Source organism: Heloderma suspectum, chromosome 2, assembly GCF_057233095.1.
Source record: "Heloderma suspectum isolate Gila_16-S chromosome 2, 16-S_ref, whole genome shotgun sequence".
Lineage (NCBI taxonomy): Eukaryota > Metazoa > Chordata > Lepidosauria > Squamata > Helodermatidae > Heloderma > Heloderma suspectum.
In genome coordinates, this window is record NC_139459.1 from 348363903 (window position 1) to 348385993 (window position 22091).

General features: G+C 45.3%; 1 protein-coding gene across 1 annotated transcript; it reads left to right on the forward strand.

The window, feature by feature from the left end:
- The first annotated feature begins 16583 nt into the window (after nt 1-16583).
- LOC146355451 (zinc finger protein 621-like) lies at nt 16584-20057 on the forward strand. The gene is made up of 3 exons (XM_084829890.1): nt 16584-16631; nt 19418-19544; nt 19640-20057. Exons 1-3 carry the CDS (start codon nt 16584-16586, stop codon nt 19762-19764), a joined length of 300 nt encoding a protein of 99 aa, XP_084686016.1. The 3' UTR covers nt 19765-20057.
- Nucleotides 20058-22091: the final 2034 nt, after the last annotated feature.

A 22091-nucleotide genomic window follows, 5' to 3' on the forward strand; every position in this document is an offset into this window, starting at 1 on the left:
CTGGCCTCTAAAAAGCATGTATCCATTGGAGCAAGGTGTTCCCATGGAACAACAACAACAGGTATATGAGGAATGGATCCTCATGAATCATCTTAATAGTTTTTACATGGAACATCTAAAATAAAATGTTAAGTCACACTTTACACCCTTACCTATGGAGCGCACCATAAAAATCAGCATGGATCCAGCATGCTGTGCTACACCATGCTGTGGAAGCTTTGATCAGGAGCAGGGTCCTCGTGATTCTTGCACACAAGCCCCACCATGTAATCATAAGGGTATAAAAACCTATCTCTGAGGCACAGGATCTAATGGATCTTCATGGTTTTTGGAGGCATGGCCACCATCTAATTACAGTACACCTCCACCTGCAGGTAATCCAGTACAAGTAGGGATGTACAGATTTTGTTAGATCCTTTCCATCTGTGTTTGTCAGGTGTCTTTAATTCCGTTGGCCACTCACTGACAGAACTGGATTACTTTCTACGAGAATGATCTTCCACTTGCACATTCACATGAGCGCTAATGTGCATTAACACATTATTGCAAGTATGCATTAGTGCTAATGAGCAGCAATGCAAATCTCCCCCCAAAGCAAAAGAATGGTCTGGAAGTCCATAGAATCCGCGCAGAAGAAGCCGGTTCGCAGCAGAATCCGCACATCAGATAAATAAAAATCTGAACTCGTTTGAATCCATTGCAGATTTTGCCAACACCCCTAGCTAAAATTATGTTATTTTATAAAATAATAAAATTTTATTATACTTAAAATATAAATATAATAAAGTATTTTATTTATTTATTTTTCCTGCTAAGAAGTGGCAAGTCAGTTAGCAATACAACATAAATTAGCAATACAACATCAACAATTACAAAATAAAATAATAATATACAAAACAGAACCAATATAGCATTGTATAATAATATACAAAACAGCAGCAATCTCTGTAAAGAGTGCAAATATATAGATTCAGGAGGATAAAACCACAGTTTTGGTTATCATTAAAAGCCTGGTGATCTAACAGAAAGGATCTAACTTTTCTCAGAAGGTGGAATGAGAGGAGGCCAGGCACATCTCCCTCAGGAGACGGTTTCAAAGCTTTGTTGCTAACACAGAGAAAGTCCTGTCCGTTGTAACAGTGAAATTAACCTCAGACCATGGCAGAATGTGAAGCGGAACCCCCCCTCCAGATTTTAAACAGGTGGGCTTGATCACATTATGAGGCACATGGCCCTTCACATAATATGGGCTGAGTCTGGTAATGCTTCAAAGATCAAGACCAGCATTTTGAATCTGGCATGGAAACATACCAGGAGCCAATGCAGCTTAAAAAGTATAGGAGGAATTTGCTCCAGACAATTTGCTCCTGACAGTAGCTGGGAGCTGTCCACCACTATAACTGGATGGCTAGTTCAGCCACAGTATGAGAGGAAAAGAAAAAAAAATCAGTTGACTGTTGGTAAGCTGCATTTCCTAATTTCTACATGACCAGGGGCAGAATCCAATGCAGCCCTTGTGCGTGTGGCCAGCCCCGCCAATTCTGTTCCACAAATGGCCACTACCGGTGATTGAGTGCTTCCGGGGTCCACCCAAAATGAGTGGAAACACTCATTTCTGGAAGGGGAAGTTCAGCGGATCAGACCCAAGGCCACCCCCCTTCTAGAAATGAGCATTTCCACTTCTGGGGGGACTTACCCCTGGAAGTGCTGAACTGCTGGTCCACAAGCGGTGGGGGCCACTTGTGCAACGGAATTGGTGGGACTGGCTGTGTGCAAACCAGAATCAGTAGCCAGCCCCACTAACGAATGGGCAGCATTGGATTCTGCCCTTAGATACCACAGTTTAGGAAGTTTATTCCCTGAATGTATCCAGGGCACGGTCTGTTGTCAGAGGACTTCCAGTTTTTATGACCCTGGGATGTAGACAAGGTGCTTGTTTAAGTTAGCCCAAGCACCCTTGCTCTTCGTGGACTATTACATCCAGAAGGGAGGGGATGACTGACTCATTTTGAGAGGTAATCAGTTCTTCCCTACTGGTCAGAGTGGTACTGGATTCAATAAACATCCTTGGATCCAGCAGATCTCAATAAATATAGGCCAGTAGCTAACAACCCTTTCCTGGGCAAGGTGCTGGAGAGGGTGGTGGCAGATCAAATCCCATCACTTCTGGATGAAATAGATTTTCTAGATCCACCTTCAATCGGGGTTTTGGCCTGGTTTCGGCACAGAAAATGCGGTGGTCACCCTATGGAATGAGCTTTGCTGGGAGAGAGACAAGGGGGGTACAACGCAGTTGATTCTCCAGGACCTCACAGTGGGTTGCGATACCATCAACCATGACATCCTTCAGGACAGGCAGTCTGAGTTGCATGTGGCTTGTACAGCTTTGCAATAGTTCCATTCGTACTTGGATGGCCATTTACAGAAGGTGGTGCTGGGAGGTGTCTGCTAAACTCCTTGGCATGCTTTGGGGCCCAACAAGAATCCATCTTGTCCCAAATGCGACTTAACGTTTACAATGAAGCTGCTGAGTGAGGTCGTTAGGAGGTTTAGACTAGAGTGCAGTGTCATCAGTATGAGGATGACACAGCTCTGTCTCTCTTTCTCATCTGATCCAGGTGGGGAAGTGGATGTGCTTAATCAGTGCCTGGCCATGATAATGGACATGACGAGGACAAATAAACTGAAGTTCAATCCAACTTTATGTTGTTTTTGCTGCAACAGACCAATACAGTAATCCCTCTGAGTTGGATTCTGACTCTGGGTGCTTCCAGGTGGAGGGCTCCTAGTACTACCAAAACATTGTACATCTATTACATCTTTTCCTCCCTCTCTGATTGTTATTCTGGTAAGAAAAAAGACAGAAGAAATGGTGGGATAACTTGGGAGGGTTATAAAGGAAGATGTTGCCATCTGGACACCCCCCCATTAAATTATGTGTTTGAGGCAGGGAGACTGCAGAATAAAAGCATCATGTGGAAGGACCTTTAGTAATACATAAAGTAGACCCACTGACATTAATGGGACACAAGTTAGTCATTACTAACTTAATTCACATTGATTCGTATCCAATGTTAGTCCTATGTAGACCAAACCAACTGAACTGATTGGGACTTCAGTTTCAATGGATCTAGTTTCATAAGATCTAGTCTACATAGGAATAACATTGGATACTACCCATTGACTACAATAGGTCTACTCTAAATATGACTAGATCTGTATCAAAACCAAAGTATTGTGGCAACTTGAAAACACTGGGTGCTTCCTCATGAGGCTTTTATTATGCAATAAATGAGCCTAATTAACAGAACTTTAGAGAGGATCCTTATTCATGCACAAATGGTTAAAATCAAATATTTTGATAAGTTACTATTCAGTGGTTTCCTGCTGTCAAGCATCATATATGGGGGACATCTTAGACACAAATCAAATCTTGCCATACTTCAGGAAGTCCACAGAGGAGAGAAGCAGCATAAATGTATCGAATTCAAGAATCCTTTTGCTTGGAAATCACAATTCATGTCCCACCAGATAATCCATGTGGGAGAGAGACTGTATAAATGCTTGGACTGTAGGAAGTGTTTTCCTTGGAAATCAACCTTATGATCTACCAGAGAGTCCATGCAGAAGAGAAACCATATGAATGCTTTGAATGTGAGAAGTGTTTTGCTTGGGAACCTTATGACCCACCAGAGAGTTTACGAAGGAGAAAAGCCCCACAGATGTTAAAGATGTCAGAAATGTTTTCTTCCGTGTTTGGCTTTTATGAGGCATAAGAGAACCCACAATGTGGAAAAACCATATGAATGTGCAAAGTGTTTTTCTCTGAAATCTTATCTCATGACTCAACAGAGAGTCTACACCAGGGAGAAACCGTATACATGCTTGGCGTGTGAGAGGAGTTTTGCTTGTCCATCAGCCTTTGCAAGAGACCTGAGAGTCCACACTGGGTGAAACCATATTTATTTTATTTTTATTTATTAAATTTATTAATCGCCCATCTGGCTGGTCACCCAGCCACTCTGGGCGATGTACAACACACCATAAAACAATTTAAAACAATAAAATTCTACCTTTTTTTTTTTAAATACCCTAACCCACCCCAAATGCCTGCCTGAACAACCACAACCATATAAACTCTTGGAGTATGGGAAGTGTTTTGCTTATCCAACAACCATTGAAAGACATCAGAGAATACACACTGTGGAGAAATGGTATACATGCTTGGAGTGTAGGAAGTGTTCTACCAGGAAATTCACCCTCTTTAGACACCAGACAGCTCATGTGGATGAGCACTCTCATGGGTGTTCCAAGCTGTTACTATACAGTAAGAAATGAAGCATAAGTTGACATGAAAAGAATGTGCAGGTAAGAGATGTAGTAACCCAGCACCTCAGAGGGAGAATGAGAGTATTAAGCTAACCTTATCCCTGACTGGCCATCTTATTACATGCAGATATATTTTCACACAGGGAAGCATTGATAGATATCTACCTCAACCCCTCCCCACCTGCTGTCTGAGAGCCAATGCTGTGTGCTGGATACAATGTGGTGTACTGTTGGACTGGAGTACAATGTGGTGTACAATGTGGTGTACAATGTGGTGTACTGTTGGACTGGGACTCAGAAGACCCAGGTGCTAGTGCCCACTTGGCCATGGGTTCACTAGGTGACTTCAGGCCAGTCAGTGATTCTCAGCCTAACCTACCTTACAGGGTTGTTGTGGAGATAAAATGGAGAGGAGGAAGTTTGTGTATGCCATCTTGGACTATTTGAAGGAAAGGCGGGATATAAATGTCAGCATATACATAAAATAAATAGGACAGTCTAGAATTATAATAGTCATTCTGTGTTATGTGAAGTGTGGCATACGTCCTGGTTCAGAGGTTGTTTGAAAATATGTTGCCAGTAGGTAGGCAACCCTGGTTTACCTATTTAAATACATACACTTAGATCCCTCACACAACCAGATGCCGTCTTAGAGTAAGAGTAAAGTCTTCACTGTAGATACAGACATACAGAGTTTTCTATTTTTTAGAAATTAGTCTCTCAAAAAATTGTCATTTGTTTCTTTACTATAAAGCTATCAGGATAACAATGCTGAATACAAAGCTTATCCATGCCTAGGTTCAAACAGCTAATACAGTCAACATCATCTTAAGTCAGGGCTTCTAAGTGGAGCAAAAATGATACTGGCACTAATGACAGTCAGTATTAGGCTTACCAGGCTGGTTCTACAGGCAACTCATAGGGGATAGCTGATCCAAAAGGAAAGCTCCCACTGCTGCATGTTCAAAATCTTTCTTATGTACTTTTTAGAGACTCTAAAATATGTCTTGTTTATTTTTTACTGCATTTATTTATGTCCCATAAATACATTCCTAAGGATACATTTCTGTTCTTAAATCATCTTTGTCTAAACAATATTGCTGAAATTCAAACCTCTTACGGAGATAGATGGTTATAATATCATACGAATAAAACATTCCAGAATCTTATGGCATGTTACAGGAGTGTTTGTGACACAAGAATTATGTCTTAGACTTCAACTTTTCTTGGGAGTATGTGTTTTCAAAATATCTCTCTTCTATTTACGATCTGAGAAGATGCCTTTCTCTTAGCATACCTGATTACATTCCTGTATTTATGATCAACCTAATTTTGCTTTTGTTCTACTTAACGCTTTTGAGAGTGTTCTGTCACTGACCTGCGGGAACCCCAAGTGCAAAGCCTGTTTGGATTCCTTTATCGGCAGAGTACCAATGAGCCAATCTACAATTAGTAAGACACATGAAGGGTGCAATCCTATCAGGATAGGCAGCTGCCTCCGAACTTGGAGGCAACCGCCTATCCAATGCAGGGCAGGAGGAGTGCGGAGGGGATCGTCTGCTCTGCATTTCAGCTGCCCTGCGTTTACAGAGCGCGGGAAGCGGCAGATGGACGACCCGTAGGATGTGTCGTACCAACATTTCTGACTTCCCTACCCTGACACGCCCCCGGAATGCCCCGTTTTTGCCGCTCCATGCTCCTCTTCCAAGTGCGGAGCATGCAGCCGTTCTGCACTGCCTGCGAGGCAGCACGGGAGGAGGTGGAGGTCACTTCTCAGGGAACTGGCCTATCCTATGGCCGTCTAGTTGCTGACTAGCAGCCATAGGATTGCGCCCTTAATTAATTATTATTGTACCAGGAGGCAGAGCTGAATTGCATTGAACTTGGGAATTCCATAAATGAGAATTCTCTTGGAGGAATCTAATTACTGAATTTCCTAACTTTGCAACAGGGGAAAGGTTAGGGTTAGGGTTACTTAACTTGCCATGGATCACAGCTGTTAATTGCTAATTCTTTTTCTTTCTCTCTCTTTCAACCCAGCTTGTTATCCAACTAACAGGCATGTCTGCCCAGTCTATGGGAGAATTGAGATTTGGGGGACTATGGAGAAGTAATTTGGGAAAGAAAATTGTATGAATTGGCCCCAAATGCAGGGTAGAAGTATTCCAATTAATATTAGAATTAATTAATTTAATCAAATCTAACTGCAAATGAATTGCTTTAAATTTGATGTTTTGTTGAAGAATAAACCAATTAAGTGAATTACTGGATCAGGCGACACGAAGGGCACAGTCTGCACATTTGTCACACATTGCCTTTTTGATGTTTTGTACTTCCTGTTTTTAACTTTTGTATTTGATTATTAGCCACCTTAGAACTCTGTTTAAGGGTACAGTGCAAATATTTTAAATAAAAGAAGTCACAGTACAATCCCATGCATGTCTCCTCGTAAGTGCATCCCACTGAATTCAAGGAGAATTACTCTCAAAGTGTGTGCAGAATTTAGCTTGGTAGGCCTTTTCCTCTCATTTAGGGTATATAGGAAGACACTTCTACTCATCCTTTCATTCTTAGAATTACTGGCAAAAGGAAAAAGTCGAAGCAAAATTTGCCATAAATTTCAGGCTATTTTTTCCTACATTTAGTAAGATCACATCTGTTAGGTACAGGCAGAAAAAAATGTTCTATCGGAAAAGGCAGAAGCATTAGATCAGGGGTCCCCAGCCCTTTTGGACCCAACGGCACATTTGGAAATTTGAGATCATGCTGTGGGCACCACCACAAATGCCTCATCAGTGGATCACCACTTGGGAGTCTGCCTCTCCCATCTATGGATCTTTGGCTGTGTCTCATTCAGCAAAAAACCTTTGTTTCATGTCCATTGGATACTGGAACATTTCTTTAATAAGGGACCATCTAGTGTGGCTAATTGCTGGCGGTGTCATACAGTTAATGTTTCTTTTAAACATATGTTTTGGAAATGTCCAGTAGTTGCTTCTTTATGGGAGGAGGTTATTAAACAGAAAAAAATTATACTGGAACAGACATGACTGAACGACTGAACAACAACAACAACAACAACAATGTACACCCGCTTTTATGTTATTTACCTGCTTCATGGAAATGAACAAAGGGTCAGAAGAAATGGATTCTCTACACCCCTCTGACAGCTAAAAGCCTGATATTACAACATTGGAAGGGCAAATACTCACCTCCTATAATGCAATGGATTGAGGACCCTACGTTGCTTTCAATATTTGAACAGGTGGCATATAGAGGCCACCTTCATATGGATTCTTATTTGGATATCGGATCTAGTTTTGTTGAGACCCATAAATAACTGCTAGACAGTTGTATACATTGCATGCAAATCCATGTATGTATATTAAAATGTGGAAAAGATTAAAATAAAACAAATCGGCAGCCCACAGGTACCACATTGATGACCCAGTCGCAGGCACCATTGGTAGTGCCTGCGGGTACCATGTGGCAGACCTCTGTTGGACAGCTTGTCAATGTCAGTTTCAATGCAGAGTGCTGTGGCAAGAGTCCATCTGCGCAATCCTATGCGTGTTCTACCAGAAAAGTCCTTTTAAAACATTTTTCTTTCTATACATACATAGGATGGTGCCCTAAATCTTCCCATTTCACAGTGTTGAGAAGTGAAAGCACTGACATTTGGTTTTTAAAAAGTGGTGTTTCAACATGATACAATTTCTTCAGGTATTCAGTGCACCACGTTAACCTCTTAGGGAGCAATCCTATGGCTGCTAGACAGCGGCTAGACGGCCATAGGATATCTGGTTTTCTGGGAACCAACCTCAGAGTCCGCGCTCCAAGGTCGGTTCCCAGAGAACCAACCTCCCCTGACTTCTGCGCTGCCTCCGAGTCAGCGTGGAACAGCCCCATCCTCCATGCTCGCAAGCACAGAGTGACTGAAAAGGGGCATTCCAGGGGGCATTCTGGGGTGGGGAGGGTGGAAATGCCCGTACGACACATCCAATGTGTCCCCCGCTCAGCTCTGCCATGGCTAGACAGCCACGATCGGCTGTCTAGCCAAAAATGCAAGGCAGGAGAAGTGCAGAGGGAACGACCCCCTCCATGCTTCTCCTGTCCTGCATTGGACAGGTGGTCACCTCCGAGTTTGGAGGCGGCTGCCTATCTGAATAGGACTGCACCCTTATTTGCTTTCTCTCCGACTTTTCTGTTGTCAGCTGGGGAGACATTGCCCAAAATTATTTGGGCTGATCTTCTATAGAATTTGTCATCTCTTCTTCTCTTCAGTTTTGAATGGAGGCCTTCCATGAAGTTATGTGCAGCTGACCTAGTTACATTCCCATTTCTTCACAGCATCCTGAAATATTCCCATCAGGTTCTGCAGAAGGTCAACAAAGAAGGAGAAAGTGGGCACATCACACATTCTCCCCCCTGCCACTCCCCTGACAGGAATTGAGTTATGCCCTCAGTGTTGACCAACAGAGTGGTATGCATTCAGCAGTGGGTAGAGGTGACACTTTGTTGGTACATGCCAAAGCACATCTTGTGTTCTATTTCAACAAACTCAGAAAAGGACATAAGAGACTCTACCTTTTTGGCTCAGGAGGAAAACGCACAGTTTACTTTGAGGACAAGTGTTTCTACATCAAAACTCAAAGCCTTTGTCTCATGTCTGAGGCAATTGTGGATTATATGACATTTATATCCCACTTGTATTTTAAGATGTTTTAACTTTCTGATGCACTGACTTGTGTTTTCCAAAATTTACAGAGGCACTGTCAGCCACATAAGAAGACATACTCTTAACACTGAGACCCTTCTCCTGTAGAGCGTTGGAGACCCAGTTGCAATGGCCTCAGTTAGGCAGCTGCCTTCTACTGAGTCAGACCCTTGGTCTATCCAGCCCAGTATTGTCAACACTGACTGGCAGCGGCTCTCCAGGGTTTCAGGAAGGATTCTTTCCTAGTCTCCAAGGTCTCGGGCAGGAGCTTTTCCAGCCCTACCTGGAGACGCGGAGAACCAAACCTGGGAGCTTCTGCATGCAAACCAGGGGCTCTCCCATTGAGCCACAGCCCCTCAGTTGCCTCTTCATTGTCTTTGTGAAAAATCATCAAGCCCCTCTTCATTCCCTCTGTTGCAGAAAAGTAATGCCCAGTTACTGGGAAGAATTGCAGGTGTCTCTTGTTTGAGGAGCGAAACCCAACGAAAAATAATGTGCACTATCCCAATCCTAAAGCACGAGTTCTAGTGATTTTGGTTGCAAGCTATTTTCTGTTATGCTACTTGCTTTTGTCCATCCATAATAATTGGGGGTGTGTGTGCGTACGTGCAATTTCAGGATTCAGCAACATGTTTGGAAGCATTTTGTTTTCTCAGTCTTCACTTGCATGACTTAAATGGTGGGAAAGACTGTGGTAAACTTGCTCCACTTCAGCTGTCACCAGATTTTCTCGAAAAAAAAATTCTCTCAAAAAGAGAGAATGTTTTGCAAAAGGCGGGCCGTATAAGTGCTTGTGGCATGGCAGAAAGTGTATTTTAAAGAAGCCTTTGGGTGGATTTGTGCAGACCATAAATGTAGCTGGCTTTCTGTGGTGGATACCTTGATTAGATCACAGGTGTTGAACTTGTTGTATTGGGTTAAATATGCATTCGCAGCTGGGAGGTTTTCATCCACCAAATGGGCAGGTTCTCATTCTGTTTTTTTAATGCATCTGCTGTCAGCGCTGCAGTGCTCTGTGAGTCAGTATTCTCTTCAACAGAAACAGCAGTGCAACAACACCTATTGTCAGAAGTAGACCTTGCAGAAGAGATCACCATCTCTTACCACTCTTCCAAAAAAACATGTCCTTGAGGCATTATTTTGAGTTTGCAGTGTCAGGGAGTATTATACAACCCTGTCAAGTTCCATGGCATGGTTCTGTTACTCAGCCATTATGGGAACCGCAATAGACTAACCCAGGGGTGGGGAACTAGTTTAAGGTGCTGAATAACATCACTGGAAGTGGCTTCTCCTAGCACCAGCTGAGAGGTGTGCCTCGTGCTGTCCTCATTGTAGGTGATCACCTGGAGGTGCAGCTACTCCAAACAATGGATGAGTTCCTGGCTTTGCATCCTGCTCTTTGGCCCCATGGGGATGGCAAGCAATGTGTGAACGCACTTGGCCAATGCTGCAAGGAACGGCATGTCCCAGGACTGGCTTTGCACACCACCCATATCCTTGATGTTACCTCCAATCTGTGATCACAGGTTGGAGAGAACAGGAGAGATTCCTCCAGGGGAATCTCTGGCAACCTAGCCCCGCCCTCTGGAGGAAGCCAAAGAGGCTCTGTGGGCCAGATGGGAAAACTCTGTGGGCCAAAGGCTCCCCATCTCTGGAGATACCACGCATTTGGCACCTCCCCCACCCCAAAAAGAGTTTTTCCACAATGAAAGGGATAGTTTTTTACCCACTTCAGTTCTTCTTTAAATTATTTATTTTGTTATAAATATACAGATGTACAAAACATGACACATGTTATTAAAAAGTCACAAATACAAAGTAAAACATACAGGCATGGATGCTCAAGCACTTCTAGAAATCACCAAACATGCTAGGTCTTCCTAATAAAGCACTATACTTACTAATGTCCAAATTATATTGTTGTTTCATATAAGAAATAAATGGCATCCAAAGTCATTCAATGTTTTATCTTTGTTCTCTACCTTCACCTAAGTGAACAAGTTTTGTTAATTTAACCATTGAGGCAATGTGCCAACAGATCTTACAAATCCATTCCTTGAAACTAGGGATTGACAACACACACTGCCTTACGCTGCCCCCTGAATTTACATGAATTCCATTAAAAAAAAAATGAATTGAAAAGAAAAAAAAGGTGTCCATAGAAGCTACGGAGTGCTAAAGGGGTCAAAATCACCTTGCAAACGGCTGGCAAGTCAGCCTGTCTATTGAAAAATGCCACAAAAACTGGTATAGATCAGAGTCCTCCATCTGTCCAAAGCAAGATCCAGTCTTGGGGCAGTAGGAACAAGCAAGGCGATATCACCTTCCATTCCTCCTAAAAATACATGCAGCTAGATGGGCCTCTCCGTCTGTCTAGCAGACTTCTGCTGGGGATGGCAATGGCAACGGAAAGACCATAGGATCCTGTGGGTCCTGGCCTCTCCCCTCCACAACCACTGTCACTCCCCATTTTCACCTTCCCCGAGCTCCTCCGAGGTCGTTGTGACTTCAGAGAAGCAGCCACTACGGTGGCTTTGAGGGCGACTGTAGGAGACGGGAGGAAGAATGGTCCGATGTCGGATTCCCCCTCTCAGGTTTGTAGGAGTGCCCATGGCCTAGGGAGGGGATTCCGACATCCTATGGTCCCTGGGACACTCTCTGCCTCTGCTTCACATTTAGACAAAAAACTCTTTAATTGAAGATATTGATACACAATGACCTTGCTCCCATTTTACTTACTAGATAAGCCAAAGTTATTAATTTTCCATCCCTTATCACAGGGGTGAAGAACCCCAGGCCCTGGGGCCAGTTCCGTCCTCATAGGATCCCAGTCTGGCCCTCTGGGGTTCCTCAGAGAGCCACACCCCATCCCACCCAATCATTCGGCGATTTCCCAGCTTTGGGGTAGTTTTCCCCCCGCTCTAAAGGGTTAAAATGTCTCTCCTAAGGCTTAGTGACTGGCAGTGAGAGCTTTAAGGCACAGTCATGTTCATGTTCAGACAGAAACAAGAGTTGTAGGACTTTTTTCTGTCTAAACATGCATAGGATTGTGCCCTTAAACTAAAATATGCTGGTATTTATATATTATAAATGCTGGTTTAGTAATTCCCTCCTGCGCCTTTGGCCTCTCCCACCACTGAAATGTGGCCCCCAAAAGCTTCTCCTAAATGGAATTCAGCCCTCAGCTTGAAAGAGTACCTGCACCTCAGCTTTATTACATCAGCAAATACCATAATTTTATAACTAGACCTGATGTGTCACTGACATGCTGTATTGGACCAAGAGTCCATCTAGTCCAGTGTTCTGTTCACACAGTGGTCAACCAGATGCCCATGGGAAACCCAGAAGAACATGAGCTCACCTTCCCCAGCAACTGGCATTCAGTGGCACATTCTCTCGGATACTGGAGGTAGCATTTAGCCATCAGTATCTTTATCCGCCATGAATTTGTCTAACCCCCTTTAAAGCCATTCAAATTGATAGCTGTCACTGCATCTTGTGGTAGTGAATTCCATAGTTTAACTATGTGCTGGGTGAAGATGTACTTTTATGCATCATGAATCTCCCACCATTCAACTTGATGGGATGACCTTGAGTTCTGTCCAGTCACAGAGATTAATTGCACATATACCCCCTTTTGCTTCCTAAAGTTAATTGCACATAAGCCACTTGCCGCAGAAATTAATCATTGCAGACCCTATTAGATCAGAAGCTTGGTTACACAGAACGCCTTCAACTACGTAAAATGTTCTAAATTAGCTAATGTTTATACCTAAAGAAGGGCTATTTGTTTTTCAAAAACTTAAGTTTTTTCTTAACAGTTTTAGTTATATATCCATTATATATTTCCTGCATCATTCATGCTATTATTTATTTGTATATGCTATGAAAAAGCAAAGTAAATCACTGATTGATACTCAAATGATCTACTATTGTTCTGCATTATTGTATTTTACCAATATAGTAAATCTTGCTGCTTTTCCATTGAGCACCATCTTGCTGCTTTTCCATTGAGGCTTATACATGATTGATAATCTCAGCCCCCATCTGATCATGTGCAGATCATGAATCTAGATGGTCATCCCATCTACCCAGCCCTGCAATAGGAATATATTAACTGGAAAACACTGCAGAGTTGTTGAATGCTACTTTCTCAGTTCAACATCCACGGTGGAGAAAACAGCTCCTGACAACACTGCACTGTCCCACCCTAACCTGAACCTAACCTGCAATTGTTAAGCTAGACTCTTGTAAGCCACTCTAGCCCAGCCAGAGCTCCCTCCATCCTTGAATATGGGGATAATGGGCTGTGTTTGCATTGGCAGGGCTTTTGTTGTTGTTGTTAAAAAAAAATACATATGTTCACACGAAATAAGACCTGAGTTAGAAAGACACATAGAATAGTGGGGTTGGAAGGGGCCTACAAGACCATCGAGTCTAACCCCCTGTTCAGTGCAGGAATCCAAGTCAGAGCATCCCCGACAGATGGCTGTGCAGTGTGGCCTTCAACGCCTCCAGTGTGGCAAAGCCCACCACCTCCCTTGGTCATTGGTTCCATTGCGGAATTGCTCTAGTACTGATACCATTACGGGGTTTGAAGGCGGGGAGGCACCCTACTATCCAGTCACAGCTACGCTGAAGTCTTGATTTTCTCCAAGAAGTTCTAGGGACAACTCTCACTTAGGTGCCAGGGAGGGGATTTTTAAATACGGGAACCGGGAAATGTCTGATTGGTTGAGACGGGAGTGCAGCGCCTGGGGACTAGACGCCTCCGGGAAAGAGCCCCGGAAAACTCATTCTCTGTTTTGCGACTATTTAAACAAGGGAACCAGGAAATGACATCTCTCTCCATTGGGATGGCTCCGTCGAATGATTTTACAGTTCTCTGTGTTCTCCCGGTGCCGGATTGGCTGAGACGGGAGCGCAGCGTCTGGTGATTGGGCGCCACCGGGAAAGAGCCCCGGAAAGCTCTAGGCTTGGTCGCGCGAGAGCGCGTGACGGCATTGCAGCAACAAATACCACGTCTGAATGCTGCGGGTTGCGAACGCTGGTGAGGCGGGGGGAGAAAGGCAAACGCGGTCTGTGCCCGCGTCGCTTTCTTAAAGCCGGGAAGTCAGGGCGTGTCGGGTGTGGCTGCTTCTTCCCCATCTTTGCAAAGTTCTTTATCCCGTTAGAGGAGGAAAGCAGGTGGCTGCAGGGGGCAGGTCGGTGTGTAAAGCGGGTAAAGGGAGGGCCAGCGTTGTTACTTCCATTTGTCAACATTTCGTGGCCCTTTGCAAGAAGCTTTGGAATAAAGAGAGCTGGAAGAGGCCAATTTTGTTCCCAGAAGACTCCCCACTTCCCCAGTCGAACTCCCCAACCTGCAGTCTTAGATTACAGCTGGGGTATCAGAGGTGAACAGAATGCTGGACAGGACGGACCCTTGGTCTGATCCAGCATGGCTCTTATGTTCTTAGGGGGTGTGTGTGTAAGCTTACAGATGGCCAGATAACAGGGTTGTGTGTGTATTAAGCTTCTAGATGGCCAGCTGTGGACATTTTTCTGCCCTTAGCGATATTTATGTTATAGTCAGCCCAGGAGCCAGCCGTCTTTGGAGCATCCACATTTCTAAGTGGGGCATTTTTGGGGAGAGGCGCAAAGCACTAGCCAATCTGCCCCTGCCAGTCCCTGGTGGAGAGGATGTGAGGGACAGGCCAGGCGAAGGGAAAGATCGTGACCTGACTCCTCCTCCATGCAGAGGGTGTGTTAACTTACATAATGGGCTACATAAAGGTCAAGTTAACAGAAAATTTAGTGTGAACACCAGGAAGTAAATGACTGGAATATTTTTTGTTTCATAAGAAAAGGGAATGTTAAGGATACAGTGAACAAGGGGATATGAAAAAGTGTAAAACAAAAACAAAAAAATAAGATTATGCTATAACTAAGAAGTTAAACTAGTGTGGACCTTGTTTTCTCAGAAATTCAGTTTTAATCCTGTATTACGGTGACACCAATACAAAAAAACAGGCTTGGAAACAGAGGAAGAGTGCACTACAATGCAACTGTGGTCAAGCATTTAGGGAGAGTGTTCTTGGCACCAATCTGCATATCTTTCTTGTTGAAGTCAATGCGATTGAGTCTTTAACTTTGTAAAATATTTATTGCATAATAGACTTCCTTTTGTAACTGTACAAAAATGCTTGATAAATATGCAAGAAAGCTTTCTGAATGGTAGGTTCACAATACAACTTTACAGAGAGAGAGGAAAAAATGCATGGTACCTAAAAATCATACTCTAGAACACTTGCAGCTTTCGATTTTTCCTAGAATTAAAGTAATGTAAACATTTATCAATATGAAGATTAGCTGTCTTTTTTAGTCTAACCATTTTTGAGAGCTCCTCAGGAATACTACACTCAAAAGCTTGACTTTGCTTATAGTTACAGTCCCCTGTGTTCTGATTCTTCATGAACTGAACTAGTTTGGTAATGACAGTGAGCTCCTGAGCTTGGCTTTGATGCTGGATTAGGTAGCTCAGTTTTAGATTCCACCCCCAAAGCAAACATACTACATGTTTAGGGAAGGGCAGAGAGAGAATAAATACTTTAGGATGTGTTTGTTAACTCTTCCTTGGGGGTTCCTTGTTCTAGTCTTGCTCCTGACCTTTAGATTTCCTTCCTGTTGGACAATCAAGGGAACACTTCTTAACTGGTTGCTATATAAAGGACTAACCAAGTAACTGGAAACTAATTGTGGAAAGCAACTGGATTTTTTTTTATTGGTTGCTGGGCTGATTTTTCTGCCCATAGGCCTGAGTTACAGATGAGGTAGCCAGCCAGCTAACTGTAGGGTGCCCAGCAGTGTTCCTTTTCCTCTACGGCTGTTTTCATCCCTTGCCACGAAATACTCAAGAAAAATAGCCACTGTGATTGTGAGCAAAGCAAGTACTTAAAAAAAAAAAAAAAAGTAACGTAGGGCAGATATTTTTTCAGATCACTTTAAGTTATTTCACCCTTTAGCAAGAAGCACCCAATCCTGCTCTACTCATCATAATACCTACAGAATAAACAAACTCTTACTTATTACTATAGGCAAACAAACATGCTTTTTCCTTGCTGGTTAGGTAGAGAACACAACTAAAACTGAAAAGCAGAGCAAAGGAAAGTCCAAAGGGTAGAGTCTAACTCTAGCCCATAATCGAAAGTTCTAATATTTAACTCTTCAAGGGTCATGTTATTTACACAGGCTGTCTTTTTCAGGATCATGGAGGGAGCAATCCTATGTGGATGGATGGTCACCTCCGACCCCAGGGGCTACCGCTTATCCAGTGCAGGGCGGGAGGAGTGGTGAGGAGCAGATGTCCCCTGCACTCCAGCCACCCTGCTTTCGCAGCTAGACAGCCGACTTTGGCTGTGTAGCCGCAGGACCTCAGAGCGTGGGGAGCAGCGGCCGGATGACACATAGGACGTGTCATACCGGCACTTCCGACCTCCCTGCCCCGCCCCCAGGTATGCTCCGTTTTCTCCACTCCGTGCTGCTCTTATGAGCACAGAGCATGGGGCCGATCCGTACTGACTATGAGGTGGTGTGGGAGGGGGTGGAGGTCAGTTCTCAGGGAACCGACCAATCCTATGGCCGTCTAGCTTCTGACTAGCCACCATAGGATTGCGCCCTTAAGCAATTATAGGGTTGTTACGATTATGAAAAATCCACCCTCAGTCGGAGAAAATCTTGAGTGAGCAGACTTCTGGGGGCTCTTCCAGATGAGGCTTTTGTTGTGCACTCGCCCTGCCTTATTCACTGAATTTTTCAGAGGGTCCTATTCTTAAATTGCTCCTGTTCTTAAAACAAGCTGTAATTCTTTAAATGGGGGCTGTCATTGTCTGTCAGGTCACACGTGTAAGTTTTGTGAACTGCCCAGAGAGCTTTGACTATTGGGTGGTATAGAAACATAATAAATAAATAAAATAAATACTACACAAATAAATTAAAAGGACAATTTTCCAAAGAAATCCTAGGAGATTACCCATTTGCCCCACCCTGGCTACAGGGCTGGTTTTGATTTGGTCAGAGTGAGGGGGGAACAACACAATATCCCGTGTGTTTACCCAGAAGTTTATTCCCTAGAGTGAATGTGTTCAAGATTGCAGGCAACAGGTCCCAAAAATCAAACTAGATACTAATTAGTTAACAAACGGGTTTATAATTGGCACTTAGGGCGCAATCCTATGCATGTTTAGACCAGAGAAAAGTCCTACAACTCCCAGCATGGCTGGCTGGGGAATGCTGGCAGTTGTAGGACTTTTCTGTCTAAACATGCATAGGGTTGCACCCTTAATGTATTACAATGTTATTAAATCGGTGGCTGTTCACATTTTTTGAAAGACTACTACTTTTATTTTATTTAGTGTGTGTATATGCCACATTTCCGCCAAGGCACCAAAGGTGATATGCAATTTTAAAACACGAAAACAAAAAATGTTATAAAAAGAAATAGGTGTCCCAGGCCTATAGAAGCTCTCTTCAGGAGCTGATGGCACCAGCTCCATGGCCGGGACTTCCTGACCTGCCTTTCCTTGGGGCACAGAGAGCTCCTTAAGAGCTGTCCTGCTGGGCCTAGTTGCAGGGCCACCTAGTCCAGCGTTTGGTTGCCAATAGTGGCCAGCCAAATGCCTCTGGGGAACATGCATGTCGTGAAGGTTCCAGCCCAGCAGCTGGTATTCAGAGACAGCCTGGCTCTGAAGATAGCAAGGGCTGTGTCGAAGCCAGGTTCTAGTCCCCACTCGGCCATGGAAGCTCACTGGGTGACTTTGGGCCCATCACTGCCTCTCAGCCCAACCCACCTCACAGGGTTGTTTTTATTTATTTATTTATTTATTATTTAATTTATTAATCGCCCATCTGGCTGGTCACCCAGCCATTCTGGGCGATGTACAACATACAATAAAACAATAACATTCTACAATAAATACATTTTCTAAAATACCCTAACCCACCCCAAATGCCTGCCTGAACAACCACGTTTTTAATGCACAGCGGAAGCTCATTAAAGAGGGGGCATGACGGAGTTCCCTAGGGAGGGAGTTCCACAGAGTGGGGGCCACTACAGAAAAGGCCCTCTCCCTCGTCACCACCAGTCTAGCTGTCCTGGCTGATGGGACAGAGAGAAGGCCATCCGAGGCTGATCTTGTTAAGCGGCCTGTCTGGTGCTGCTGGAGGCGCTCCTTAAGATAGGCTGGGCTGGAACCATATAGGGTTTTAAAGGTCAAAACCAACGCCTTGAACTTGGCCCGGAAAACAACTGGTAACCAGTGCAACTCCTTCAGCACTGGAGTGATGTGATCTCGCTGGTGGCTGCCTTTAATCAGGCAAGCCGCCGCATTCTGTACCAGCTGCAGCTTCCGAACCATCTTCAAGTGTAACCCCACGTAGAGCACATTACAGTAGTCTAAACGAGAGGAGACCAGGGCATGTACTACCGATGGGAGCAGATGGTCGGGAAGGAAGGGGCGCAGCCGCCGTATCAGATGGAGTTGATACAGCGCTGTCCGGCTCACAGCTGACACCTGAGCTTCCATGGACAGCTGGGAGTCCAAAATGACCAAATTGTTGTTGTGAGGATAAAATGGAGAGGAGGAGGACCATGTAAGCTGCCTTGGGGTCCTCGCAAGAGGAAAAAAGGCGGGATATAAATGCAATAAATACATCTAAACCCTGAACAACACACACCTGTTTAAATATCAGCAGTTTAAAAGCAAGAAAGTGACTGGAAATCCATAGAGAAGATCCCATCCACCAGCTCCAGGCCCCTGTGTGCAGGTGGCTTGCATGCAGGAGCGAAATTAAGCTGCATCCCAAGGGTGCAGGTGGCAAGATGAGGCAGGAATCAAGAGGCTGCAGGGGGCAGGTTGCTGTGTAAAGAGGGTAAAGGGAGAAGCAACATTGTTGGACACAAAATGTTGCCAAATAGGACCCTTTGCAAGAAGCTTTGGAATAATGAGAGCCAGACGAGGGCAATTTTGTTCCCAAAGGTAAGACTCCCCCTCCTCAGTCAGACTCCCCAATCGTCAGTTTCAGATTACAACTGGTTTTTGTGTGTGGAGTGGCGTGAAGCTTATAGATCACCAGCTGTGGTGGACATTTTTTCCTGCCCTCCAGATGTTGGATTACATTTCCCATTATCCTCAGCATGCATGGGGATGATCGTGGCAGGGAGAGTTGTAGCCCACTACATTTGAAAGGCACAAGGTTGGGCAAGGCTGGTCTTCGTTATCCTGGATATGGACCCCTCTGTGGTGGCCGCTTTCTCCTCCATGTCTGCAGCTGAGCCTTTGAAAGGGTTTCAAGGATTGCGGCAGAGGCTGAGCTGGGACCTCCCTGTTGTTGCAGGAGCCGGTGACCTTTGAAGATGTGGCCGTGTATTTCACGGAGGGCCAGGGGGCTCTGCTGGATCCAGATCAAAGGGCCTTGTACAGGGAGGTCATGATGGAGAATTATGAGAATGTGGCTTTGTTGGGTAAGGAAATTGGTTCCTCTTTTAGTAAGAGTTTAAAAGCTTGGTGTTCTGGAGCTGACCGCCACTCTTGACCTTCCTTGTTTTCTCCTTTCCAGTCAAGCCTGAGTTCATCACCCGGCTGGAACAAGGGGAAGAGATGTGGGTGCCAGATTCTCAGGGCTTGGATGGAATGAAGAACTCCAGCGCCTGCTCTGGTGAGGGGTCAGGGATAGGTCGCTGACCAAAGACCCTTGGGGTGATTCATTGGAACTCTGATTCCTCCCATTTTAAAACATTCAGAACTCATCGTATGTTTCAGTCACTTCATTCAGAAGGCAGGAGGAAAAATTGCACTGCAGGTATTTTTACATTTCATAGTTGTTCCCACATGGGCCTTCCCAAGTTCTGGCACTTCCAAATGTTCTGTCTTTGAAAGAACCATTTTTACATTGCCTCATCTGCTGAAAAACCTTTGCATGTGTGTCATGGAACACAAGCACGTGTGCTAAAACCATTTCTGAGTTTATGCAGGGCATTAGCCTGGCCTGTTGAGCTTCACTATTATTTCTTAAGAAAACATTTCTGTCCAGCCTCTCAATCTGTCAGGAGCACCCTAGCGGCCTCTTTCAGTACACTCCAATAGCCAACTCAAGACACAGACGAAAGGATTCTTTTCAAGGCTTTAATCCTTTTACAACTTAATGACTCCTTCAGATGCTAATCACCAGCGACTAAGCAATGAACAGCAGAGTATCCTATGCTCCGGGTAGGCAGTTGGTCCCCGTTTGAAGGAGAATCACTTGAAGACCCTGAAGTTCTGGGCTAGGGAGAGATCCTCCCTCTTTCCCTTGGGTCCACAGGACGCGGCCGTTGCTTGCGCACCAAACGGGTGCTACGCCTCCTTTCCGCGCCCTCCATCGCTCGTCGCTCCCTGTGTCTCTGTCAAGCGTCTAGCAAGCCCCCCTCCCGCACTCTCTCACTGCCAGGGTCACTATCTCAGGAATGCCAGCAGGAGGAATCTCTGCCAGCTGCTGTGCCTGTGAGGGATGAGCTGGCTCCTCTCCCACGGACTGCTGATCCTCCTCAGAATCAGAACTGCTTTGGGGTTCTATCGGCTCAGTTTCTACCCTGACATCATCCTGGCTCCCATGAGGCCCCCCCTCGTGCTCCTCCCCTGGGGCCCCGGGTTTGTGGGGGTACAGCTGGTGGAAGCGCCTCAGCAGCAATGGAGCATGCACATTTTCGGTGGGTTCCCAGGTTCGCTCATCTGGCCTGTACCCCTTCCAGTCCACTAGATATTGCAGACGGCTGTGAGAAAGGCAGGAGTCCAGAATCTCCGCGACCTCAAACTCCTCCTCCCCCTCTACCAGCACTGGCAGCGGGGGGGAACCGACTGAGCAATGAGGGTCGCCAGAAACCAGGGGCGACAGCAAGGACTGATGAAAAACAGGATGGATCTTCATGGAGCGGGGGAGAGCCAGGCGAAAAGCAATAGGGTTAATCTGGACCGTAATCTGGAAAGGCCCCATGCGGTGAGGCGCGAGCTTCCTTGCGGGTGAGTGAGGGGAGGTATTGGGTGGACAACCAAACCCAGTCCCCCAGTTGCAGAGATGGACCCAGCTGGCGCCGCCGGTCTGCAGAGGCCTTCTGGCTGTCTTGGCTTGCTTGAGGGAGTCCCGTAAGAGGTGGTGTACCACTCACAACTCCTCTAAAAAGTTGCTAGAGGGAGCTAAAGTGGATGGGAAAGCCTTGGGGTGGTAACCAAAATTGGCAAAAAATGGAGTTTGGTGGGTGGAAGCATGGCAGGCATTGTTATAAGCAAATTCTGTGAGAGGCAGCAAGGAAAACGAGTAATCTTGCTGGTAATTGATATAACAGCGCAAATATTGCTCCAGAGTCGCATTGGTGCGCTCGGTCTGACTGTCCGTCTGTGGATGGTGGGTGGAGGAAAGACGGAGCGTCACATGGAGAAGCCCAAGTAGCTCCCTCCAGAAATGGGCAGTGAATTGGGCCCCCCTATCCGAAATGAGACCCTCGGGCCATCCGTGGAGCCGGAAAACATGCGTCAAAAACAGCTCTGCTGTCTCCCTGGCTGTGGGCAACCCAGAGCAAGGGATGAAATGGGCCATCTTAGAAAACAAATCCACCACCACTAGAATGGTGGTCTTACCGTGTGAGGGAGGCAAGTCAGTGATGAAGTCAAGGGAGAGCAGTTTCCAAGGTCCTGAGGGGGTAGGCAGGGGGTGAAGCAAGCCTATGGGCTTGCCTGAGGGGGCCTTCGCCCACTGGCAGGTTGGGCAGGAGGCGACATAGGTCTTGATGTCCCAACACACACGAGGCCACCAAAAATCCCTCGTCACTCCATGCAGGGTCTTAGCAAAGCCAAAATGCCCAGCTGTGGGGGAGTCGTGGCACTGATGGAGGACCTTCTCATGGAGGGGTCTAGAAGGCACATAGACCCAACCGGAATGGTAAAGCAGGCCACCTCGCAAAGAGAACGGGGGTAGAGTGGGGGGGGGCAGAGGCTAGCCCCAATTCCTCCACTTTTGTGTGAACAAAAGCATCCTG

Bases quoted from the DNA above. Each gene is read 5' to 3' on its own strand.
- LOC146355451 (XM_084829890.1), top strand. From the start codon at position 16,584: ATGGGGCCGATCCGTACTGACTATGAGGTGGTGTGGGAGGGGGTGGAG. The intron at 16,632-19,417 runs GTCAGTTCTCAG...CTGTTGTTGCAG, and splicing joins TGGTGTGGGAGGGGGTGGAG to GAGCCGGTGACCTTTGAAGA. The intron at 19,545-19,639 runs GTAAGGAAATTG...TCTCCTTTCCAG, and splicing joins TGAGAATGTGGCTTTGTTGG to TCAAGCCTGAGTTCATCACC.